Source organism: Neophocaena asiaeorientalis, unplaced genomic scaffold, assembly GCF_003031525.2.
Source record: "Neophocaena asiaeorientalis asiaeorientalis breed wild unplaced genomic scaffold, Neophocaena_asiaeorientalis_V1.1 scaffold251, whole genome shotgun sequence".
In the NCBI taxonomy this organism is placed as follows: Eukaryota; Metazoa; Chordata; class Mammalia; order Artiodactyla; family Phocoenidae; genus Neophocaena; species Neophocaena asiaeorientalis.
Genome location: NW_020173377.1, coordinates 3,215,245 through 3,239,099, shown reverse-complemented (window position 1 = coordinate 3,239,099; position 23,855 = coordinate 3,215,245). Strand labels below are relative to the sequence as shown.

General features: G+C 45.2%; 1 protein-coding gene across 1 annotated transcript in view; it reads right to left on the bottom strand.

Moving 5' to 3' along the window:
• CACNA2D3 (calcium voltage-gated channel auxiliary subunit alpha2delta 3) overlaps positions 1–23,855 on the bottom strand; it is a 772,424-nt gene that overhangs the window by 155,723 nt on the left and 592,846 nt on the right. Inside the window, exons 18-23 of the mRNA XM_024746438.1 lie at positions 11,948–12,031; positions 7,433–7,504; positions 7,115–7,176; positions 5,679–5,746; positions 1,652–1,697; positions 1,395–1,492 (exon numbers count right to left, since the gene is read on the bottom strand). Coding sequence (XP_024602206.1) covers positions 1,395–1,492; positions 1,652–1,697; positions 5,679–5,746; positions 7,115–7,176; positions 7,433–7,504; positions 11,948–12,031 — 430 coding nt within the window. The remainder of the gene's footprint in view (positions 1–1,394; positions 1,493–1,651; positions 1,698–5,678; positions 5,747–7,114; positions 7,177–7,432; positions 7,505–11,947; positions 12,032–23,855) is intronic.

Genomic DNA, 23,855 nt, shown 5'->3' with positions numbered 1-23,855 from the left:
GAAGTGCACACTGGGCTCATTTTACCGTATCTACAGGCTACTTTCTCCTATGGTGTGTTCTTGCGTTAACCTCCCACCAGTTGAAAATATGAAACAGTTGACACCTGATATGCCACAACACAAGGGCCCCCAAAGCATTTGGATGAGATGACAGTAAATTGAGAGTCTTGGGTGTCTCACGCTTCAGTTTTCTACTTTCCCTCCCCATCTATTAGTTCATGCCATAGACCAGCACGCCAGCTCTGGGATTCGGAGATCAGAAGTCAGCACTCCTCAGTTTGCTCTTTTCATCCCCATTTCTGTCCTCTATCAAAATTTGCAATTCTTCAGGGCCCTGATCTTGGTTGTAAGGGAAAGGGGTGTGATAGCTTAAGAACTTCTGGGACTCTTATTTTGTCATTCCTTCCATCTAAGATTTTTTTTTTTTTCATTTTAAAGTAGGACATCTGTCCTTATCCAAACAAATTCTTGATAGAGCTCTGTGGAAGAGGCCAAGGAATCAGGAGGATATCACGAGTCTAGCAGAGGCGTCCTAGAGCCCTACAGCTTTATCACCTACAGCAGGCCAGTCATCACCTTAGCTGGTGGCCAAGAAGACAGTGCAGCTTTGTTATAAAAGCAAAAACTGGAAATAACTCACCATCAAAAAGACAATGAATAAATTGAGATAATATATAAATTTAAAATGAATAATATATAATTATATATATATATAAATCTTAATATACGAAGTAATGAAAATAATGGCACATACTATATATGGATATATATCCATATATCCAAATATTAGCTACTGGAACTAATTTATGCTTGTTCAGGGACTGTTCTTGCACTTGGTGAGCATCAGCCCTGCTGCTGCTCTCTCTCTGCCCCCCTTTCCCTGCCCCCATCACCAGCTACTGGCCATTTCTGACTCACTGAGCTCCCTCAGAGGGCACTCTGTAGGAGGAGGGGCAGCAGAATATACAGTGCAAAAAGCAACATGTCACAGTGGCACACCGGACAGAACCAGGAGGCCTAGATTATAGCCTTGGATGAGACAAATCCTATTTCCAGCCCTTGTTTCTCTTTGTAAAATAAAAAAGCAGATACTGACAGTCCCCTCCCAGTTGAAACATTTTCATGTTACTCAGGCGCTTGACTAAATGGTTTGGTAAGGGGAAAAATCCAATGTGAAGGGTTAAACTGGGATTGGGGATTCTGCATGACTCTTGGTAACCCACATTCCTTTTCCAGATATTTGGCTGGATTTAATGTGACTGATCATCTCTGCCAAAGGAAAGCTTCCCATGAAAACTGAGGGGAAATATGGTCTTGAGTTCATGCACACACACCGCCCCCCCCACCGTCCAACCACCATAGGCACACACACACGCATTTGGAAGCACACTCACATTGGAGCAGAGGTTCTTTGCCTTTGAGGTAGAGCTTAATGGCTTCTAATTGAGATAGATGACGGTGCTCTGGGTGTAGGTCAGTGTTGCAGTAGGACCTAGGAATGTGACATGGCCCAAAACAAGAACATGTACATATTTATGGCATCACTTTCCTTTGCTTTTGAACCAGGAGAACTGGGCAAGGGAATACAGACAACTTGAAATCAAAGAGGGTAATAAACACCAATGCCGAGGAAGAATCATTCCATTCTTACCATTCATCTGCCAAGGACACATCAGGGTGTTCTAAGTCATGCAGGCCTGGAGGTCAAGGAGAAGGGCATCATGAGGAAGTACCATCTGTGTGGGGCACTGACCACCCCCCTCATGCTCTCCTATGCTACAAATGTTCTAGGGCAAGGCCATGGGGGGTGGGGGTTAAGGGTAGACATCAACCCCAAAGATATCTGCCTGAGAAAAGGGACTTCGCACATAGGACACAAGTTCTCTTCCCAGGCAGAACCTTCCCCCAACAACCACCTCACTCAGCCACCACTGCAACTTTCCCTGGCAGTCTCCCAGGAAAGCCTTAACTCCCTGAAGATAAATGATGCACCAGTGAGTCCGGGGAGAGAAGCTTAGCAAGATGGTAGAGACACCAACTTTGGAGGCCCATACAGTACAGCCTGAGTTGGGAAATCGGGTGGGCCACTAAACTGCTGTGTGATGTTAGCAGGTTGATTTACTCTTTCTTCATGTGCAAAACTAATAATAATAGTCCCTAAATGACAGGTGGTTGTGAGGGTGAAATTATAGGTTGAATGATATGAAACTGTCAATACTCAACTGTTTTTGACCAGCAAAAACTGCTAGTTGATACAGGATGCTAAGTTAAAATGAATCATCAGTCTGGAGAGGTAGCTAGGAGAACTGAGGCCTGCAGGGAATTGGGGAGTTTTTATATATAGAATACCCGAGACACCCTAACTCTGTTTTCCTTGTGTCTTTATGTGACTTCATTTTGATGGGTCATCAGCAGACAAACACTTCTGAGTGACAACCTCAGGAACTCCAATTTTTGAGAATGTCAGTTTCCCAAGTGACCAACAGTATCTTACTGCACTCAGGATTCCAGTTGACTCCTCAAATACAAATGTACAAAATAAATAGCAAAATACTAGAACTATCATCGCACACTCCTGTTTGATTTTACAGGAAGTAGGCAATGAATTATATAGAATATCATACTATATGACCCAAGTGGCCATATCCTGGCTCCAACACCTTCTGGTTGAATGATGTTGGGAAGGTCGCTTCAACTCTTTGACTTATACCAGTCAGAAGATGTGGGTAATAGTGCCTAACTCACAGACTGCATGAGAGGGTTGAATGGAATAGTGATTAGTCCCTAGGACAGTCTATGCATCCATCCATCCTTTCTTCCCTTTCTTGCTCCCTCCACTCCTGCCTCCCTCCCTCCCGTTCTTCCTTCCATATATTTACTGAGCATCCACTATGTGCCAGGTACTATTCTAGGTCCTGAGAACATAGCAGTGACCAATACAAAAATCACTGCTGCTCTCATGGTATTTACTTTCTAGCATCAGAAAAGAGATAAGTAAATAAAGTTAAAATACATAGCCTATCAGTAGTGAGGGCTATGAACTTAAGAGAGAATGAAGCAAGGAGAGGGGGTACCAAGAGATGGGGAGGGATGAGGGTAAGAGTTTCATTGTTAACAGTGGGAGTCAGATGCTTCACTGAGACAGTGACTTTAAGCAAAGACCTGGAGGAGGTGAGGAGAGAACCACGTAGTAACTGAGGTGCTCGCAGCAGAAGAAACCACAGGTGCAGAGGCCCTGAGCTGGGATCTCACCTTCCTGGAATACTGAGTTAATGATATCAATTCTATATATATTTCTAGTTCCTGTTCTCATCAACCTTCATCTGAAAGCCCTCTCTGCCTATATTTCATAGGACCTATCAATAAGACCCTGAAGGGAAGATCTTTTTGATTGCTTCCTCTCTGAGTTCCTAGGCCACCAAGGAAATATGATTGTTCTCTAACCCTCTCACCTCTGATTTTGATCCTCCTGACAAAATCATACCTACTGTTTGATAATGCTGACAATAATGACATAAGCTCCAATTTATTGAACAAGTACTGTGTACTACATATGTATAAAGATAAAGTGTCAAGGAGATTCAGAAGAGAAACTATTTCAGCAGGTAGAACTACAGCCCATACCTTTAACCTCAGTAGCAACTCCTTACATTTTGAGCAAAATCAGCCTGTTCGCCACCTTTGTAATACCTGCCATTGTCAAGGTAGGTTGAAAATTCCTACATTCTATGGGAGAGCATTCTTTACGGGACAACCTTCAGAAGCGGTCACCATCCCCAAGAAACTCCTGCCTTCTTTAAGAACAAAGCAGAATGGTAATCAAGCCCTGGCCTTTATGGATGACAAGCCCCTCTACTAGTTAGCCCAGGGGAAGCAGTTTTCTCAGGCTCTGTCACTCAGCAAAGCTGGCAGGATTGGAAGCCCTCTTATTTACAGAGGACCAACAGAGAGGGGAAGATCTGAACTCATCTGTGTGGATAACCAGACACTCTTCCCCTTGCCTAGGATTCAAACTAATTTCTTGCAGGATGGTTGCAGTTGGCTCTGAAATTCTCTCTGTGTGAGCTCTTAGCCTAACAGAAGATGATAGTGACTAAAGAAATGAAGAAGTGATCCAAAAAACAATGCAAAACAACTGTGTGTGTGTGTGTGTGTGTGTGTGTGAGTGAGTGAGTGAGGGAGAGAGAGAAGATGGAGGGTCAGGTCCATTGACTAAGGGAATGAACACAAGAGAGGCAAATAATCCATTAACAATCTCTCTTTTTACTGTTCTGACCATGAGCTATTTCCTCATCTTGACCTCAGATGGCTTAGATGTGAATTTTCTGTCTTCACGAGCAGTGACATCCACAGAACCACACATGGCTCATGGAGCCAGAAAATTAAAGAAGTTAAAAAAAAAAAAGATCCTTGAGAATACATCCTGTTGAGTATCTTGCCCAAGTCACAGAGTTGCCTGTTTTTTCTTGCCTGTCTCTAGGAAGAGGGAGCACATGATTGAATATCTCTGCAGTGGGCATACTCTGGGTTCTGCCCTGGTCAAGATGACCTCTTCACTCTCCTTCCTGCTTCTTAAGATCTCACAATCAGTTGGGAGACAAAACCCAAAACCCATGAAACAATGCAGGGACACTGAGGAGTAGACCAGAAGGCCATCTATGAAACCTGGCATCTCAGGGACTTCCAGTCTCCTTCTTCATTCTCCACGGCATCATCGGAGTGAGCCACAAGGTGGTCTAGCTTCTGGAAGTTCACCAAACTCATTTGTAACCAGCTCTAACCCATTAAAACCCAGCTTGTAACTGACCTTCCCACTCTTGGCCACACTCCCTGAGGATACCCACAAAGAGCACTGGTCTGGTCCAACTCCTTCTCTGTCAAGATGCAAAACAGAACACCTAGGTTGGGCAAGTGACTTACTCAAGGCCACTCTGGGAGTGAAGCCTTTCAGAGGCCAGACCCACTCCTCCCTGTGAGCTGGTGATACTGGGAAAGATAACTCCTCTGAGCTACTAGGTTGTTGGGAGATGAAAAGGACAGTATGGGGGTGAGAGCAGTTTTAAAGTTTAAAGGGCTGTAACAACTGCTACCATTTACTGGGAGTCTCCAGTGCACTGGTGCTTTATGAAGACAAGAAAAGGGACGTCCCTGGCAGTCCAGTGGTTAAGACTCCACACTTCCACTGCAGGGGGTGCGGGTTTCTGACTTACTAAATCATTTGAATGATCACATTTCCCTTGGACCCAGGCTGCCTTGAAACACAAGTGAAATTTGTGGCTCAACTACGTAGAAGACTTACGGCTCGCACACCTCTCTTTTCTTTTTCTTTTCCTGGGCTTGAGTTTTTACACTAATTCGTATTTTTCTTGGTACTAATTTTTATGTATGAGAAGAATACAGTTGGTGGATGGATGATTCTTACGAGTTGCCTCAACAACTTTGTGGATGAAAGCAGAACATAAATGAAATCATGGAAGGCCATCACTAGTTGGGAGTCCCACCATTCTGAATCAGTCTCGGAGAGCAAGGTAACAGCAGGTGGGTAAATGGTTGTGTCACATGTCCAGGGATTGGAATAAGGGTTGGATAGATGAGCAAATTCTTCAGCTAACCCAATAGCTGGCTTCAGGGCTTTCTTCCCACACAAAAGGATAAGATGGATGAAGGCAGCATCTTACCTTCCTCAATGGTTACATTCCCTCGGAAGAAATATTTCCCATGGCCTCTAGAGAGCGCCACACCTAAACTGTGCAGAGAAACAAAGCAGACCTTGAAATCCATGACACTGACTGGAACAGACTTGCAGGTGAACTTTATTTTCCGTTTTCACATTTCCAGTTCATGTTCTGTAAACAATGTTTTTCAAGTTTACTTTCAAAACCCCACTGATTATAGTTGGTGTTGGTGTTTCTTAGATTCAATCAGCCGCTTCAGTGTAATTTCTGATTGGAAGTGCAACAGCAATGGGTGGCTCCTGCGTGTGTTTAAAGAGGTGTGGCAACTCCTACAAGCCCTTCTAGCAAGCCCTTCTTTTGGATGCTCTTGCAAGTGCTACGTGTCCTGCTCTTCACTACCACCTTATGCACCCCTGCCCTACATTCAGCCACACACGGCTCTTTCCAGACTGTAGAGTTTGGGACGAGGGAAAATTAACCCCTTCTCAATGGCAAAAATGAACACTTCCACTGCCACTTGAACGTAGCCACATGACTGTATCGTGGGCTTCTCTGCCCAACCTTCTCCCTTGTCTGATAGATTTTTCACACTCTCACACTCTCAAAGTCTTGACTTAAGCTCCTTCCTTCACTGCCTAAAGTCAGAGAGTATGTTTTGATAACACAGTCTCTTCATTTGGTAAACCCACTTAGCAGTCATGTGTTCCATCAACTGCTCTGGCTCCAAATGGAATCCACCCATGATCCCTGGCTGTATACAACAACAACGCCACTTTTTTTTTTTTTTTTTTTTAAGATTAATCTAAGTTAGTAAATTCTTTCTCTCCTTAGGTCTGCATGGCACCAGTGCAGGAACACAAAGAAGCCCTACCAAAATAACTTTTTACAAAAAGTGTTATCACACTAAGTTAAAAGCAGAAAACTTTAGAATGCCACATACACTTCTGAAAGCAGGCAAGGGGGCAAATGCATTTTTCAGGATTGTTACAAAGAGAAATAACAGGATTCAAAGGCAGACAAGCACAGAACAGTTCAGAGAAATTAAAACGGAAGCACAACATGTAGGGATGAATATGCTACCTCCAAGTGTGAAGGATCATGGAAATAAAAGGCAGCAAGTTAGATGGTTAAGGACCCTGGTAACCCTCTGAATTTATCTATCTACCCTTAGTTAGAACCCCAGAAGCTTATTTGCTTGATAATGAGATGCAAAGCCATGACAAATTGAGTGAGTTCTCCTAGGTGAGCCTGAACCATCTTCCCCCTTCTGGAAAACAAAAGCAAAAGCAGCCTGGGAAAAGCCCCTTCCTCACTCTTTCCGGCCTTTCGGCAGGGTGTTTGGTTATCTTCAGATGATGAGCTCTGAAAGCGTCAGCAGGTTTTGTACAAACACAACTGATGGGTCTGATGGAATGTCCACGTATTATGGTCAGCTCTACCTGAAAGGAGTACCCTTGATGTCTGTATAATAGTAGTCATTTGTCATCACCAAAACCCGTTTCTAGATTGAAAAAAAAAAGTCGTAGAGAAAAGAAAACATGGTTAGTCTGCTAGGTGAAGTTTTCAGAAATAAATAAAAATAAATGGACACACTATGATCAGGTTAACAGTACTACATGAATCTTGTTTGAGATAAGTAGAGACAAGAGAAAAATGATCTCAGCGAAAGATATTTACTCCAGATAGAACTTTCAAAGCTAATTTTTCACAGTGGTTTGTTTTAAATTAAGCGGCAAGAATGTTGGAGAAAAATGTACCCCTTTGTCCACTGTCTTCTTCACCTCCATGGAAAACTTCCCGGTCTTTCTATTCACCATGGCATTTCTTAACTAAAACGATAAGAGAAAATTGGAGTTAGTTCTTCCCAGGGTTACCATACTGTCTTGGACACCTTCTACCCTCCAGCTTGGGAGCACATTTGGTGGCTTGTGTATGATAGAGCTGGGCTGTTTCCCCATTGACTCTTGGGGTACTTTTGCAGTAAGTCTGCATACTACACTCAGACCTCTGAAATGGGGCTTCAGAAGAATAAACACCCAACTGCTCTTGTCCAGGGGGAGAGAGGTTGAGAACAATAAATAAATGACCATCAACTTCAATTTGGGGTGCTCGTGTAAACCTCTGGGCAACGACGACCAAAAAAGCCTCTGCAATGTTGACAAATCCTGAGAGTCAGAGAACGGACCCCCAGCAAATGCTAAAACACTCAAGAAGCAAGGGGGACGAGTTACTTTTTCAAAAAGGGTATTGGTCTGTCATGTAGAAATCATTTTTCAAAACATAATCAAGTTAAAGATATTTTCCTACACAGTAGTTTTTTTGTTTTGTTTTTTTAAAAAGCCAACCATTTGGAAGACAGGGATTAAGTTTTTCACAGCATGAATCATCTTCAAACACTCTGAGAAATCTGGGCCAATGAAAGGCCTGGCTGAGGCCTATGGGCAGTGAACAGGGCAACCCTGTATCTGATTTTTGGAGGTCCCATCTGGGAACGGTGAGCCTCCCTCCCTTCCCCCACCCCTGGCTGATCTCTGCTAATTACTTGTGGCCCTTCCGTGAGTTCAGAGAAGGACAGCAGACACAGTGATGAAAGATGTGCCGTCATGGGCACCAATAGGAGACGACGGGAAAGCCATTTAATGAAATAGGAGCAAATGCTGACATGCCACAGCCTGTCAGGAAAGGCTCTTTCCCAGCCCCACGGCTTGTTTTTATTTTCTTATTTTTATTTTTTAATTTTTTCCCCTCTTTTTCTCCTTTGAGGAGCTTGAATAAGATCTGGCTGATAGAGAACTACAGTGCTTGCAAGCAACCTAAATTTGATGTGGGACTGTCTAGATTTGGGTTCATATTCTCATCTTCTGTGAGAGAGAGTAAAAGCATAATTTTTAGCTGGAGGCATGTATAAAATAAAACATATATTTTACTCTAGATATTTTTTAACAACACATAATGGGCATTTCTGGAAATATTTTCCCATTTTAACTTTTGTGGTTTTGGATGGGGAGAGCTGGTCCTAATTAAGTCTACTTTCTAACTCTTAAGAACGGCTCGATTTATCTTTGACATGGTTTTCATTTTTCCTCTTTCTGGTGCCTGCCTAAAGCCATTTGGGACCTTCCCCTCTCACATTCCCCAGGCAAGTCAGAGATTAGGTAAGCTTCTCCATGCCTCAGTGCCACCCCACCCCCAACTCCCAGTAGCACAGAACAATCAGCATCAGGACCTGGGAGGGTCCGAGGCCAGGGTCACTAATGCTTTCTGGAGGCAGATGCTTAGATGATTAGTCTAGTCTTTCCCTTTTCTTCAGTTATAATGGAAATAGATTACACTTATTGAACATTGAGGCAGGATAGCCCTGGAGTTCAGAAATGGACTCTGGGGCCAGAGGTTTATGATCTTGACCAAATCATTCACCCTCTCTGTGCCTCAGATTCTCTTCCTGCAAAATGGAACTGATGACAGCACAGACTGTCTCATGAAGTTGTAGTGGGAACTAGATGAGCTAACGTGCAGAAGAGTGCCTGGTATTCCCTGAGCATTCACAGATGTTACCTGGCCTGTATCCTCCTCCTCCTCCTCCCTTTTCTTTAATGTCAGACCCCTTTCAATAGCTCAAAATATTAGGACACACTCCAGTTTGTTTGGCACAGATATGACCTCATATCTGTTCTGGAAGTACACAGGGTCTGCGTTATAAATGTGGTCATTAAATTCAACAAGATCCTAGCTGCCAAGAGGCGTGGGGTGCTTCTTCCAAGAACTTCTCTGCAGCCGGGCAGACTCACGCTGCTTCTTCCTCAGTGGGCTCTGCTTGTCTGGTCTTTCGCGGATCTTGACCTAAAGTCTGCCCTCTGCTACTTACATGCAAACCTCACTGGTGGACACATGGGCATGTGGGATCTTGTGTAGCCTTCACAGAGATGCTTTGTATAGGTTCCAGAATTCTCTAATCAAGCGAGTGCAAATTCCTAGGAGAGAAATGGTGACTTGGGTTTTCCCAATCAAGCACGTTGGTAGTGAAGGAATTCATATCTCAAATGAACCTTATTTCCAAGGAGACAAGAGACCCAAACAAAAGAGACAACCGAAGGCCAACTGAAGAATAAGAGCAATGAACTTTCTGGAGGTGTGGGAACTCTGAAGGTAGACACTCAGAACTCAGTCCTGGGAATCAGATGAAGGTAAAGAACGTGGCACAGGCTGGGAATCCGATGACAAAGGAAGAAAAGAGCAAGGAAACAGAAAGCATTTGTCAAATTGTTGTTAGTAGAAGGAGATATCAGCTCATGGAAAATTAACTTGGGCACAGGTGATAATGACTAGACACCTGGGGTACAGAGGAGCCAAGTAATAAATCTCTTCAAGTAACCTGCAAAGGAGAAGTGCGAGTGTCAGCCTAGTGTTAACTAGCAGAGGGCCTGCTTCCTGGATGCAGGGACTCCCAAGTATGAATGAGCATCAGGCTTGCCTCCCATATCAATTAAAATGTAAAAGATGAAAGGATGGGGAAGCTTGTTGATGACAGGGTTCAAACCTTCTGGGAAAGAAAACAAAAGGATCCTGTGGAGTCAAAATAAAGCAGCTGATAAAGTGAAGAGGAGGGAGAAAGGAAAACAATGGAATGCACCCTTTAAAGTTTCATGATACAGTTAGCAACTGACATTCATTAATGAGAATGAGGGTTGGTGATGCTGAGAATAAGACTAATAACAGCTACCACTCAGAATGCTCACTGTGTCCACGCAACGATGTTGATGCTGACACTTCTCACTACAGTAACACACTTAGTATTCACAGCAGCTCTGTGAGGTAGGTACTATCGCCATCATACTCATTTTACTGAGAAAAAAAAAAAGGACATAAACCAAAATTGAGATGTAGAGAAGATAATTGCTTGCCTGAGACCAACAGCCAGCAAATAGCAGAGGTGGGGTCTGAACCCAGGCAGGCTAATACCTGAACTGCGTTCCTCAGGACTGTGCTAGCTTGCTTCTTGGTAGAAGCAGGTTGAAAGGGTAGGACATGTACATTAGGTGCAGTACAATTAAAAGACCCAGACGTGAATCCTGATGACAATGTTTAAAGATCAAGGAGATATAAAACTCTACCAGGTCACTGAGCTGACGCAACGTCAGGTCAGCGGCACCTGGGAAAAGAGAATGGATGAGGAAGTAACTTTTTATCAAACAGCAAAGTTACTCTATCTGAATGGGGTTTAAAAAAGACTGAGTCCAGATGAAGAAGGAAATAGGTTAAATTTCTAAAACAGATATGACTCTTGCATTTTATAGGCAAGGAAAAAACTCAGAGATTTACGCTAGCTGAGACATCCAGGTTGCAGAGGATGTGAAGAGAGGAAAAGCAAGCAGCAAGAGGACTGTGATGCCAGACATATTTCTGAAAGCACAAGAACCCAGCCTGCAGGTTTCAAATGGTTCCCCTCAACATCCCTTTGGAAAGCAAGACAGAGGGAGGGATAGAAACACTGCTGACTCAATGACGAAGCTCAAGAAAGGACTCCAGACAAATCAGGGAGATGCAGGCAGAGAAACATAGCCTGGGCAAGAAGAATCCACAGAGAAAGGGAAGAGCAAGTGTCCAGATAGGAACACCTGGGAAGTTAGGATTTAATTGAGGACAGTCTGCCTGCATTCACAAAAGGTGGCATGTCTAACAAATCTGATTTTGAGGAAGGAACAAGAAGACTGATGGGGCCTAGTCGTGGGCATAAGGAAAGCCTTTGATACAGTCCCACAGGCTGAATCTGTGTGAGAAACAAGCATGTGTTACTGCAGTGTAGCCTGGAAAGGGGAAAGGCTGGGGCAGCCCTGGAAACAGGGTGGCCAACCAAGCAGGAGGAGAGCGGCTCTGCCAAGCCCTGGGCTGAAACCCTGACAGGTGAGTTTTGGCCCTGACTGTGCAGCTGCCCGGCGAGGCTCTGGCCAAGTTCCCCTGAGGGAGACAGATCCCATTAATGGCGCTGAGGAGGAGTCTGGATTAATCGGGTGCAGAAGAGACTAGAGCCTAGAAAGGGATGGTTTTAGCAGACTGCACAAAGAAGGCAGGGTGGCTGGCCCGTTTGCAAGTGGACCTACGGGTGGGAGCATTACAAAACTCCAAACGGGTACAAGGGCCCGTGGTCTCCGCGGCCCTCTGGTGGCCAGGTGTCCCTCTGGTGGGACTCTCGGCTGGCTCCCAGGCAGCCTCCAGGTACAGAGGAGGGTACAACGGAGTTCCCTTCTCACCAGGCTTGAAAACAAATCACTTACCACATCATCGCGGTCCTCCCACTCCACCTCCGAAAGGTCAACACTACTGTAGTTAGGTTTCCTCCGCTTTTTCCCTTCTTCATACTGGCAGGAGGGGAAGAGAAAGAAAACAATGACAAACAAAGAAAACATTTCCGTGAGCTCACTGGCCAGGGCAACCTTCATCATCCGAAGTCCTGGTTCATGCCTGAGGACTGTGAGTGGAGGGTCCTAGTGAGAAGCCCAGCAGCGGGGGCGGTCCCGGGGTTTCTGTGGCAGGAAAACCAAGCCCAGTCACCTGTAAACATTTGCTCCCAGCTAGGGGGAGTATACAAGCCAATTCTTTTCTCCCTATGAACTTACCTAGTGGACTCCTCACCACTAAACATGCCAGATGCAGAGCCAAGCCTTTTCCCTCCTTGGACATCCTATGTGTGGAATGCAACCTTACTCCTCGACTCCAACACTTTTAAAGCCCACCCCTTCAAGACACAGGAAAGGGCATATTACATAGTTTACAAAAAATCTAGTTATATCCCTCTGCGTTTTATACTTCTCCCATCCCTACCTCCTGCCTCATACCTACCTCATACTCCATGGAAACAAAAGTACTGATCTCCACATTTGGGCTCAACATCCTGGTAACATTTCGCAGACACACAGAATCTTCTACTTGCTATCACACTGGCCACAGCAGTGCTGAGCTAAGCACAGCTACTTTACCTGGAGTACATGTGGGTATTGGGAATCACTACCAGATTTAATGGCCATTAGGGCATTTCTCTGGAAAAGCTGATGAGTGCATTAATAACAGAGAAAGTGGTTTTAGTTTTTTTCCCCCTAAATCACTGGTGTTAGTCACCTGGCAAGCCTACATTTTATCAACTGGACAGTCCTGCGTCTGGATGTTCCTGTATCTAGGGCCTTTAATGCTGTGTTTATAATGTAGGAAAGTCTGCCCTCTGCTGCAGGCTCAGGATAAGCAACCCCTTTGCCAGTTCATAGGATACGGCTGACGGCATATTGGAAAAAATACATATGTATGTATAGGTTTTTTCTCTTTTCCTTTTATTTCTAAATTAGTCATCTTCTGACTTAATTCGTAGGATTCTAAGTGAGACGCAGCATCACTCTAGGTGTTTTAAGAACCCCAAACCACAGGTTACCATTTTGGACACTGCTCGGCTACCATAGAGACAGGTGCTGAAGGCACATGGTGTGGAAGAGAAAATCACTGCTGGTGTACTGAACCAAATAGGTCCAAACCGGCCCCCAGAGAGTGGCCAGACAGGGTAGATCTCCCATCACTGTGAGGCCAAACAGGGCCCAGTGGTTTTCCTGCCGCCTTGTCTTCCCTCAGGGCTGCATTTCAGGAACCCTGAGATGTCCTTGGAGAGCACCCACCCTCACCACCCAGGAAGGCTGCCTTGCCTCGAAGGGGCAGTGGGCTCTGACCACCTTGGTCCACTGCCCTTCCACTCCCTTCTCTCAGGTTTCCAATTAACAGACGGTCACGGTCAGTTTTATGACATCAGATCCACTCCAGATGAAGGGGAAGCGAAGTGGTTCCCTCAGAAGCCACTGTAAACGATAGCGGATTCACAGTTGGATCCTGTTATGGAAAGTTCACTGTGCATAGAAGCTGTGGTCCTCAAGAGAGTCAGGCTGGGGCTGAGCCTGTGTGACAGGAAGGAGGTCAGCAGGGTTGTCACCCTCTTCTCAAGGTGAGGAGGTGTGAGGGGGGAGGGGCACACGCTGCCGAGAAGCCCACTTGTCCCCCGAGGAGCTAGAGTTGGACATTCTTGGGCCTCTATTATCTGTGCTAATGGCCCCCAAGTCCTATATTGGTAAAAACCATTCCTGGGAGCCACTAGGCACCCCAGAAGTTCGTATGGCCCAGCTTCTGACCATTAAAGGCAGAACTTTCACAGTTTCTTGGGTAGCCTAGTGCTAGGTATATACTGTCTTTTGGAGGAAGTTCTTCCATTGGTCACTTCAAAATCCTCCTTTATTCACTTATTCAACATACATTTATTGGACACCTAGCAAGCACAAGGTCCTAAGGAGATAGGTAAAGTCAATTAAACGGTGCTTCATTCTTTCCCAAGGACTTCTTTGTGGTTTATCACTCTTAATTCTGCCTATCTACAGTCGATTTATTGCCCATGATGCCTATGGCAAGTTAAATATCAAACTAAATAGCAAGTTAAATAAGATCACAGAGCCAGTATGGAGGAGGACACCCCTACCTACCCACAGCCCCTGACCAAATTTTCATGGCTAAGCCTCAACTCATTTCAACTGCTGCTAAAGAAATTCAAAAAGACCCCCAAGGCCCTTCATCCTCAGAGAAGGTGTCCCCCTGTCTTTGTTAAAAGAGGAGAGCACAGTGGTTCTGCCACTTACTGGGCATGTGACACTGAGCAAGGCACCCAGCTGCTCCAAGCTTCCTTTTTCTCAACTGCAAAATTGAGAAATACCTCCATAGCCAAGGTAGGTTGAGACAATTAACTAGGTACTGTATGTAAAATGGCAAGCACATCCCCGGCTCAGCATGGAATAAACCCTTAATATGCATGTAGCTAATGTGAGTCCTGAAAAAGTCATAACCTTCTTGATGAAGACACAGGCTCATTGTATACAACTGGCTACTATGTCATTTCCTTGACATGAAGGAGACCATTTAATAATTCGTTGGGTCACTGTTGCGCAAGCCATAGGGAGGCAGAAGATGTTTGCTGAAGATGATGGTGCCAGACCGTCACGCTCATATGCCTCCTCTTGGTATGTAAGATACTTGTGTAGTAAACATCAGGTTGGGACTCAAGACTCTCCTGGAGAAAACGTCATGACTGTGCTAAAGAACCCAAGTCCTTTTAGATGACACGTGGCAAAAGTGGAATCCACAGACATAGATCCCTTGACTTTGGACCATTCCTAGGTATCTTCCTTCATTATTGGTAATAACCACTCAAGAAATTCAGTACACTACACTATTGGTATTCAAGAAACTGGCAGAGATTAGAGAGTGAGGGGAAGGAAGATTTCCCAGCATACCGGTCTGTAAGTCACCATATTCCAGGTAAGTCTCTAATTTAACTACATTGAAAGAAACAGATGGGACTGGGGATACCGCCTCTGGAACTCTACTTTAGGAATGCCCCTCTACGATGTCTGCTTAACCAGTGAAATAGGTATGAAATACTTTCTATTTGGGTCTTTATTAATGAGTGAGCTCCTTTAAAATATAAACAGTAGTGTCCCAGAGTGACTACTCTAAGTAAGAAAAGAAAAACTCAGTAGGCTGTTGCATAGATAAAACAGGTCAAGGACAATGAGTAAACTCCAGCATGATGACCCTAAATCCACCTAATCTTTTCTCCCATTAAGAAAACTTACTAGATGGCTAGAGACTAGACCTCCACTCGGAAGACACCTGGGCTGTGGACCACCACCACCTAACCCCCACATTTTCCAGGGTAATCACCTTGGCTTTCCTACAGGGAATCCTCTTGGACCCCACACTCAGTAAATATAGTTCTAGCGAAGACAAGACCATCCTGGTTCAGAAGGAAGCCAGTGACCTGAGTACGTGAGGGACACCCACAACTCTCCAGGACACAGTTATTGGTTCAGGATTGGGGATGTAACTCATACCAACCCAAATGAGACTCAGTCTGGTATGCTTTCCTGGATTTATCCAGAAAAACTAGCTCTCCATCTACTAGCATCACTTAGGCAGTAGGATGTGAACTTGAGCTCCTCGTGGCCATCTCTGCCACTACTTGGAGAGAGCCTTCCTGAGAATGAAACCAGTGCAGAGGAGGCAGAGAGAGCACATGAAGAGAGTCCTGAAAGCACGGTGTGTGTGCCTGGATCAAGCTGTGCCTGACGTCTTTATACCTTTGGGTGTTTCACGTACCAACACATTCTCTCCATATTACCCACCTTCCCTTTTTAAAGATTTTTTTAAAGCTGGCTTGGGTTTCAAGTGTAAGTATTCATCAGAGTTCCAACTTGTATATATTTAGTATCTTTACTTTTTCTTTTTAAATGAACCATTTTTAAAGTACATTTTAAATGAAGTATTCACAAACTCTGGTACTTTAATGATTATTTAGAAACATGCGATTTGCAAAATACCTCACTGCTAATCAAGATAGTCCACTGTGTTTGAGCATGGCTTATCCTCTGTACCTGCTTTCCCCCTGGGATGACATAGGTGTGGCCACAGTGTCAGAGAGTGACAGAAAAAGACCTAAACCCTCGAATCGCTGACTCCCAGGCCAGATCGCCCCTCTCCCCTGGGATCTGGCCTGGGAAGAATCCCAGGTCCCCCAGCCCCACTCCCTCTTTCCCTTCGTGAGGATCTCGTTACTGGGGCTGAGGCATCGGATATGGCATTTGTTAGTGTATCTATAAACTGTAACTTCCTTTGAAAATATGATTAACGAATTGCAAACGGTTTCCAAAGGTTTATAAACAGATACTTTGAGAGCCACGGGTAGGTTTGTAGTTTTTGGTGCCTGTTTTATGAAAAAAATATGTGGGGGAGAATTTAATAAGGAAAGATATTCTGTGCTATGAAATACTTTGAGGTGGAGTTTCAAATAAAGGCCAGATGTGGTGAACACACAAACCAGCCTGTGGCCTAGGAGGATGGGGCAAGAAGGGCACCTATCTGAGGAGCCAGTGGAACCATCGGGGGTCTGCCGTAAGTGCCAAAACCTTTCTGGCAGTGTTTAATTGTCTGGATGTGAGTGCCCCTTTGTGTTACCTACAGACTGATTGTGGAAGCAGAATGGGATGGGCTAAGGTGATGGCCATGTTCATGTGAGTTTGAACAAAACAAAAATGGCTTTGCTTTCTCTGTGTTCCTTTGGGAAGGACTAAAGGAAGTCAGCTACACACATCCATGCAGCCTCTGTGAAACAAATATTATGTGTGCTAATAATTGATAAACAGTACGTGCTGTTCCATGCTGCCAACAGGAAGGAAGGAGTTGGGGGTGGGAGGCCCACAACTGGAGAGGAAGAGGCCTTGCCCAAAGCCAATGCCATCTGGAGAAGGGGTGTGGCCAGGGGCTGGGAGCCAGCCTTTGTCTGGGCAGATGTTTCTCTTGGGAGGCAGTCACGGTCCTCAGCTGGTGAATACCTTCACCACCTCCTCCGAGGCCCTGAGTCTCCTCTTGTCTCAGAGGCTGAAGTGGCCATTTCAGGAGAAGGAAGGGAGGCACATCTTCTTTCCTCCATGTACAAAAGAGGAGGACCTAATGGCCACTGGGCTCTTCATTCCTTCACTCTTTCATTCAATCACTTGTCCATACGCATATCTAAAAATACTGTTGGACACCGATTATTTATCAGGCCTTGAGCAAGGCCCAGGTGAGCCTTGGAAAAGCATGGAGAAGCTGTTTGAGAAGGATCATCTTCCGCCCTCCAACTGCAGATCACCGTTCACCAGGCCAGTAAGAAGAGCAGGGAAAAGCCAGGGCCCCAAAGGGAAACTCTGGTTCAAATCTGGTCTCTACACCTACAAGCTGTGTGCCCAGGGCTAACCTGTACTTCTCTGAGCCTGTCTTGCTCCCCTGTAGGATGGAGATAAGAGCACTCAGCTCACAGGGCTGCCACGAGGAGCAAATGGGCACAGAAACAGTTGAGTGCAGCAGACGTCCTGACAAACAGGGCTGGGGCAGCCTGCCACCCCGACAGCACTAGTAAGTGCTGATGTTGCCCCGACGATGAAATAGGGCAATGCACGTCAGCATGCTCATCCCGAGAGACGCCGTTCATGGGGTGAAATGGTTCTTAACATTACAGCTGTTTATTAATACTCCTAGTCCTTTAAAGAGGCAGTTCAGCTTGGCTCGGGGGCCCATTCTTCTCAAAGTCAAAGGGAAGGGTCTCAAACAAGGACGTGGTCCCAAGGCCAGGTGGCCAGATGGGCCTGTGACAGACTGATGGTCTCTTCCCCTAGAATTTGCAAATCAAGGTCTCTGACTGTCACAGCATGTCTTGCCCCAGAGGAGATGGCCGTAGGGAAAGGGAGTCTCAGTGGTATCAGCCTCTGCTCTACTGGCTATGGTCTAAACGGTTTAAGCGTTTACAGTTTTTTAAGATCCCCTCCCACCCCGGTTATACATGTAACAACTGCTCATTTTAGAAAATTTGAAAAATAATGAAAAGTGCAAGAAATGGAAAAAAGATTGCCCTCGCTACCACAACCCAGGGATCGCCACCCGACATTCTGCTATCTTTCCCAAAGGGCAAGTATTTTGAAGCGGTTACTGTTTTCAGTTTTCTAAGCTCGTTGTTTCTCCAGCAAGGAATTTATAAAATGTAGCAACCAATCTGTTCTGCTTTCCAAGTGACTGCTTTAAAAAAAAAAGCAAATTTGTTTTTTTTCTGCTGGCTAGCTTCCCCCTCAACTCCCTATCATTCTTCTTGAAGAGGGCGTTTCTTGTGCCAGGCACGGTGCTAAGTGCTGTGCGTGTATCTCCTGCAATTCTCACAACAGCAAGAGAGGAGTAATTCTTCACAGACAGGAAAGATGCAGAGCCCAGGGATGTCGGTCACACAGTGGCATGGCTAGCAGGCACTGGAGTCTGATTCCTTCCCAACTCTGCCTGCTTTCTGAGCCTCCAGTCTTCACCACCCTCTGTACTGCCTCCCTTAGCTGGTCCCTTCTCATAACTCACTAACTCAGGGCAATCGCTGATAGCACTTCAAGTAGCCAGCGTGTTAATGGTGGCAGAGCTTCCTTGGAAGCCAAATCCCACCAGCCATTCATGTCTCTGTTAACAGCCAACTCACTGGCGCTGCCTTGAAACTAACCTTGATGGCCAGGGGTGCAAGAATCAGCTTTAGGTTAAGAACAAGTACAGTATTGTGTGAGTACGGTAACCTAAGGATCATGCCACATGTCTAACATACAATATCATATTTACACGATGCCCAATAACCAATATTCAACTCAAGGTCTCAGAGAAGCCTGGTAGTACCTGATGGTATCACTGATAAAGGATTTCCAGCAAAAGTGTGACCCTCTGGTTGTGTGACCCCACCACAGCTCAGATAAGACACATGGTTGGATGTCATAGGCACTAAGGCAGGAGAGAAATTCTGATGAATCTGTATTCAGAGCTAAAATCCTTTGCGTTCATGGGAAGATGAGACGCCCAGATACACCAGAGGGAAACAGGGCCATGAGGGTGTGTATAAAGGCAGTCAGAAGGCGGGAGAGAGGCAACAAGGGCATGCCGAGACAACAAGCTTTTCCCTTTTTCTAAAAGGCACTGTGCTCTTATTAATGAATGTTTTTAAATGTCTCGAAGATGAAAAGTTCTACATGCTCTCCTAGTGTGATTACAAAATCCTTTTGATCGCTGTAAGACTATAACAGCTCTGGTGGGTTTTTTTAAAACAACAATTAACTGGCCACTTTGAAAATCCGAATGACCTTTATCTTTAACAGTGTCCTCTGAGTCACTGGAAATGAGTCACACACACTGTGAGTGGGGAGGAGGTGGCCAGCCCCACCACCATCATTTTTGCAGGTCAAATGTGGCTTACTACACAGAGGTTGGATTTAAATTCTCCTTCTCAAAAAGCCAGTCTGTCTTGTAATAGCAAGCTAGTCATAAACATGAACATCACGCTGAGTGGCTGAGGTGGGAAGAACTTACTGTGCTAGCAAAGGGACAGGGGACAGGGACTCTGATGGGACAGGAGAGAGGCACCTTCAGACCTGCTGACTCAGGTGCAAGAGTGATGCTAAGAGAAGACTGCCTCTCCACAGAGAAGAAAGAAGAGTGTACCTGAAGGTTACATACAAAATAAAAATGCATGTGGGTGCCTGGGAGACAGCTACTCTAATAGGTTAGAACACTTTTGAGACAGAATGCTCTTCAAAGCTTCCTGGGCCAGGGTTAGATGCAAGACAGCATTCAGAATGAATTTCAAAGTTTCAAAAAGTTGCATCAAATTCTTTAGCATGGAAATGTGCCATGTTCCAAAGCCAATTTGATAGAAAGATTTCAGAAACCACTTGAGTCATTAGGAGATAATATCTAGGGTAAAAAGAGGACCTTTATAATTTGAGAGTATGTCTGTGACTTTTGACAAGCCACTTTTTTTTTTTTGCATTTACAGAACTTTATCTGGTATTATTCCTTTGAGAAGTTAATTATATATCAAAAGACTCTTGGGTATGTGGAACCTGTCAGACCATTTTGAACACGGGGTACAATTAGGCACCACAAATTGCTTCCAGTTTTGAAATGGCAAAGACAATGAATTTCCTTATTCACTCAAGTAAAATCACAAATTAGTATCAACCAGCACCGTAACACAGTAGCGTGTCAGCCTTCAAATGATGCTGCAGCTAACTATTCACTGTAGGGTGAGTTCTCTGTGGTGCTGGCTTTTCTCCTGCCCTCAGTAACATTCCCAGTGCCTCTGCCCAGCTCAATCACTGGGAAAAGGACTCTAGTCTCATCCCTCGTTGGAGGGATGGCAGTCGGAACAGAGAGATCTCTCAACTTCAAGGTCCTTGTGCTTACTGACATCAAGGGCAGGAAGCTGGCAATGATTTTGCAAGTGAAGTAAATAGAGGGATGCAGAAAAGCAGGAAAGGAACCATTCCTTCCAAGCCAGCGGCCATAACCCTGGACTCAGGTGTATGCCTTATGCCAGTAATGGTATCATCCTGCAGCACACTGCTAAGCCTTCACCACCCATGCATGCACGAGTGTATGTGCACAATTTTGGGAGCTGCTTGGCAGGATAGCTTTATTTTGTTTTGCTTTTTTCCTGATAAAATTTTTAAAGATACTTGTGAAGGAGGAAAAGACATGTAGAGATCATCTTTGTGGCCACCTCTTCCATGAAAGTTTCTCTGATCCTCCCAGCTAGAGTCTCTTTCCCTTCTTACTCAAGGTAGCCCTTGTTCTCCACTTCCCTGAGGACACAGGGCTTTGCAGCATAAACATGCATGTGGCTATTTTTTCCACTGACCTGATCTCTGCTCTAGCCATGTCCTGACCACCAAACACAATGGTCTCATCAACCATTGGTCCCTCCAGCCCTCTGGATTGGTGACTGGGCAAAATGTTTAGTTTTGATTTTTTTTATATATGATTCTCAATTCTACTGATATACCTTCTAAAAAGTGTTTCTGAATGCATGCTGGTCTGAATAAGCCCAAGAGACTTCTGATATCATTCATAACTTATAGGAAAAACAAAGGTTCCCTGCAAGGCTGACTGAGTTCTCTTATATTTGCCTGTGACAATAGAGACATGGGCAAAGGCTGGAACACGTGAGTATAATAAAGAAAGAGGCCAGTGGGCCAGGCAAAGTAGCCAGGCTCATCAAACTACCACATTCATTGCTTCTACTAAGTGTCTCCTAGAACTGAACTGCATCTCTCCATCCCTCTTGCCATCAGCTTAGTGTTGGCCACCATGATACTGCTGTTGATGAGGGCACATGTCTTCTAAGCACCCGTGCCTGGACTCCAACCTCCAATCCATTTTCCCAAGTCCTGCCAGGGGGATTCTTCTGTAACCCTAATCGGATTACACATCACCACTCAGTCTGAAATCCCTGTTACTTCTCATAGGCTGATGTCCAATGTTCCCGAATGCCACAAATCCCCATCACCCTGCCTCTGCTTGCTGCTCTGGCCTCTCACCACTTCCTGCCTCTCACCCCATACTCCCCAGCTAGACTGTGCTGACTGCTAAAAGGGTCACTGTCATTCTTGCCATCAGGTCTCTGCACATGCCACTCCATCTGCTCCCAACACCCTTCAACCCAACTCAGAGTCAAGCGGCCACTCAGCACTCAGCCAAAACATCAGCTTCTCTGGGAAGTCTGCACTGGCCTGTCCCCAGTCAGTTCAGGTCCTTCCTGTATCCTCTTCAGCATCCCGTGGTAGCTCTATCTCCATGACTAACACACAGTACTGCAAAGTCATTGCTTCCTTGCCCATCTCCTCCACTATGTCCCAAGCATCTTTGGGAAAGAGGCTACTTCTTGTTCAGCATTGAACCTACATTGCCAGGAGAGTGCCTGGCAAAGAGTAGTTTCTTCATGAATATTTGATGAATGAGTAAACAGGGTGAATGAACAAATTAGGATGGGTCCTTACTTAATAAGTACACGTTATAACACCAATCACATGCCTGGCCTATTCTAGGCATTTCATGTACATGAACCCACTTAATCCTCATAACAATCCCAGCAGTAGGCACTATTTTTGTCCTCATTTTTCAGTGGAGGAAACTGACTAGAAGGAGGTTGAGCAACTTGTCCAAGGTCACACAGCTGATAGTAGCAGAGCTGAGGGTGACCCTAGACTTGTGGCCTCAAGAGACTGTTCTGCTCCATGGAGAAACATGTACTGGTGAACCTCCCATAGGTGGACCTGAGTTTGCTGCCCAGTGCCTGCCTAAGATGTGTCCTTCGAGGACACAGCAAGGGGATCATGGCAAAGTGACCTGTAGTCATCATCAACCAGCTGCCTGGAATTCCACCTTGAGCAGAGCTGAGTTTCAAATTATTAACTCTCAAAGGAATCTTTCCATGAAATATATGTGAATGTACTATTTATACTTATATTTGAATCTGGATGAAATAGGCATCAGTTAAGGGCATCCAACCCACAGAACTCTCAAACCTGCTGCAGTACTGGGAGTCAGACAAACGTCCTTACCTGTCCCAGTCACACCCAAACCCTCTTCCTGGAGTGTAGCTAGAAACTTAGAAACTCCAGAGGAGGCTTTTAGGGGGAGAGTGGGGGGAGAAGCAGGCATCTGGGAGAATTAGAACATTTTAACTGATTCTAATATCCAGGATACATTTCTGAAATCCTTAGTTTCTTCACTGGGGAGAGGTAACAGCACCCCGTGATGCCTGTCAGCTTCTGAATGTCCCAGACAAACCCTCCACTGGAGTTTTTCTCCTCTTTCCTCTGTTTATCCTTCCCAATCCCAAGAAATTAAGCTTAGCTCACTGGGCACGTCTTTCTGCCTGGGCACATTTCTGCCAAGCAGGGTCCTTGTCTATTTAAATCTGTCTTGAGCATTCCTTAGCAGAAGGGTTCTTGGGCTTTTGATTTAACTTGGAGTCTGTATGTGTGTATGTGTGTTCCTTTCAGATGATGTTCTAGATTTGTTTCCTGCAGAGTCTGGCCACCACTCTGCATGGGGTGAATTGCGTGCATTTATCTGTGGGACTTTGGTTTTATAGTCATTGGGTCCAAAAAGAGGCCATCGTGACAATGATAAATGTCCCTTGATTTGCTCCTCCTCAGGTGGTCTCAGTCCTTCCAGGGAGAGACAGGCACACAAAGCATCGAATTTCAGACTTGAACCCAGAGATCCCTGGGGTGAGGCTGGCAGGCCAGCCTGTCATTTGGCATTTCTGGCCCTGGCCAGCTGGGGCACAAAAGCACTCCATCCTATGAAATCCCCAGCCACAAACCAAAGAAATGCCAGCTAGTGGTGGTGGTGGGGGATCACCCGGGTCCTGTCCCAAAGAGAAAGGGGCAAGTGAAGCTGAGAAAAGCTTTCAGCAAAAGCCCTGCCTGGCTTAGCCAAACTGCTTTCTGGCCTCAATATCCCAAATTCATTCCTGATTCCCTTTGCTATGAAAATATCCATGGAGAATGTGGAAATGGCACCTGGGAGGTGTTCAGAAATACATGTGGCCTGTCACCTGATTACAAAAGTTGACTGAAGAGCATAATGGTTTGGGCACCTCCTTAATGAAGGGCAACGGTCAGTTCAGGGGTGTGGTGGGGATTAAAAGATTGTGCCCCAAAGCCCATGTTCTCAACCTTTTTATTTGCATTCTTTGCGTCTTATCATTTAGGATTATGTAAAAATGACAGCTGCTTATAATTATTTGGAGGTTTGAGTTGCAAT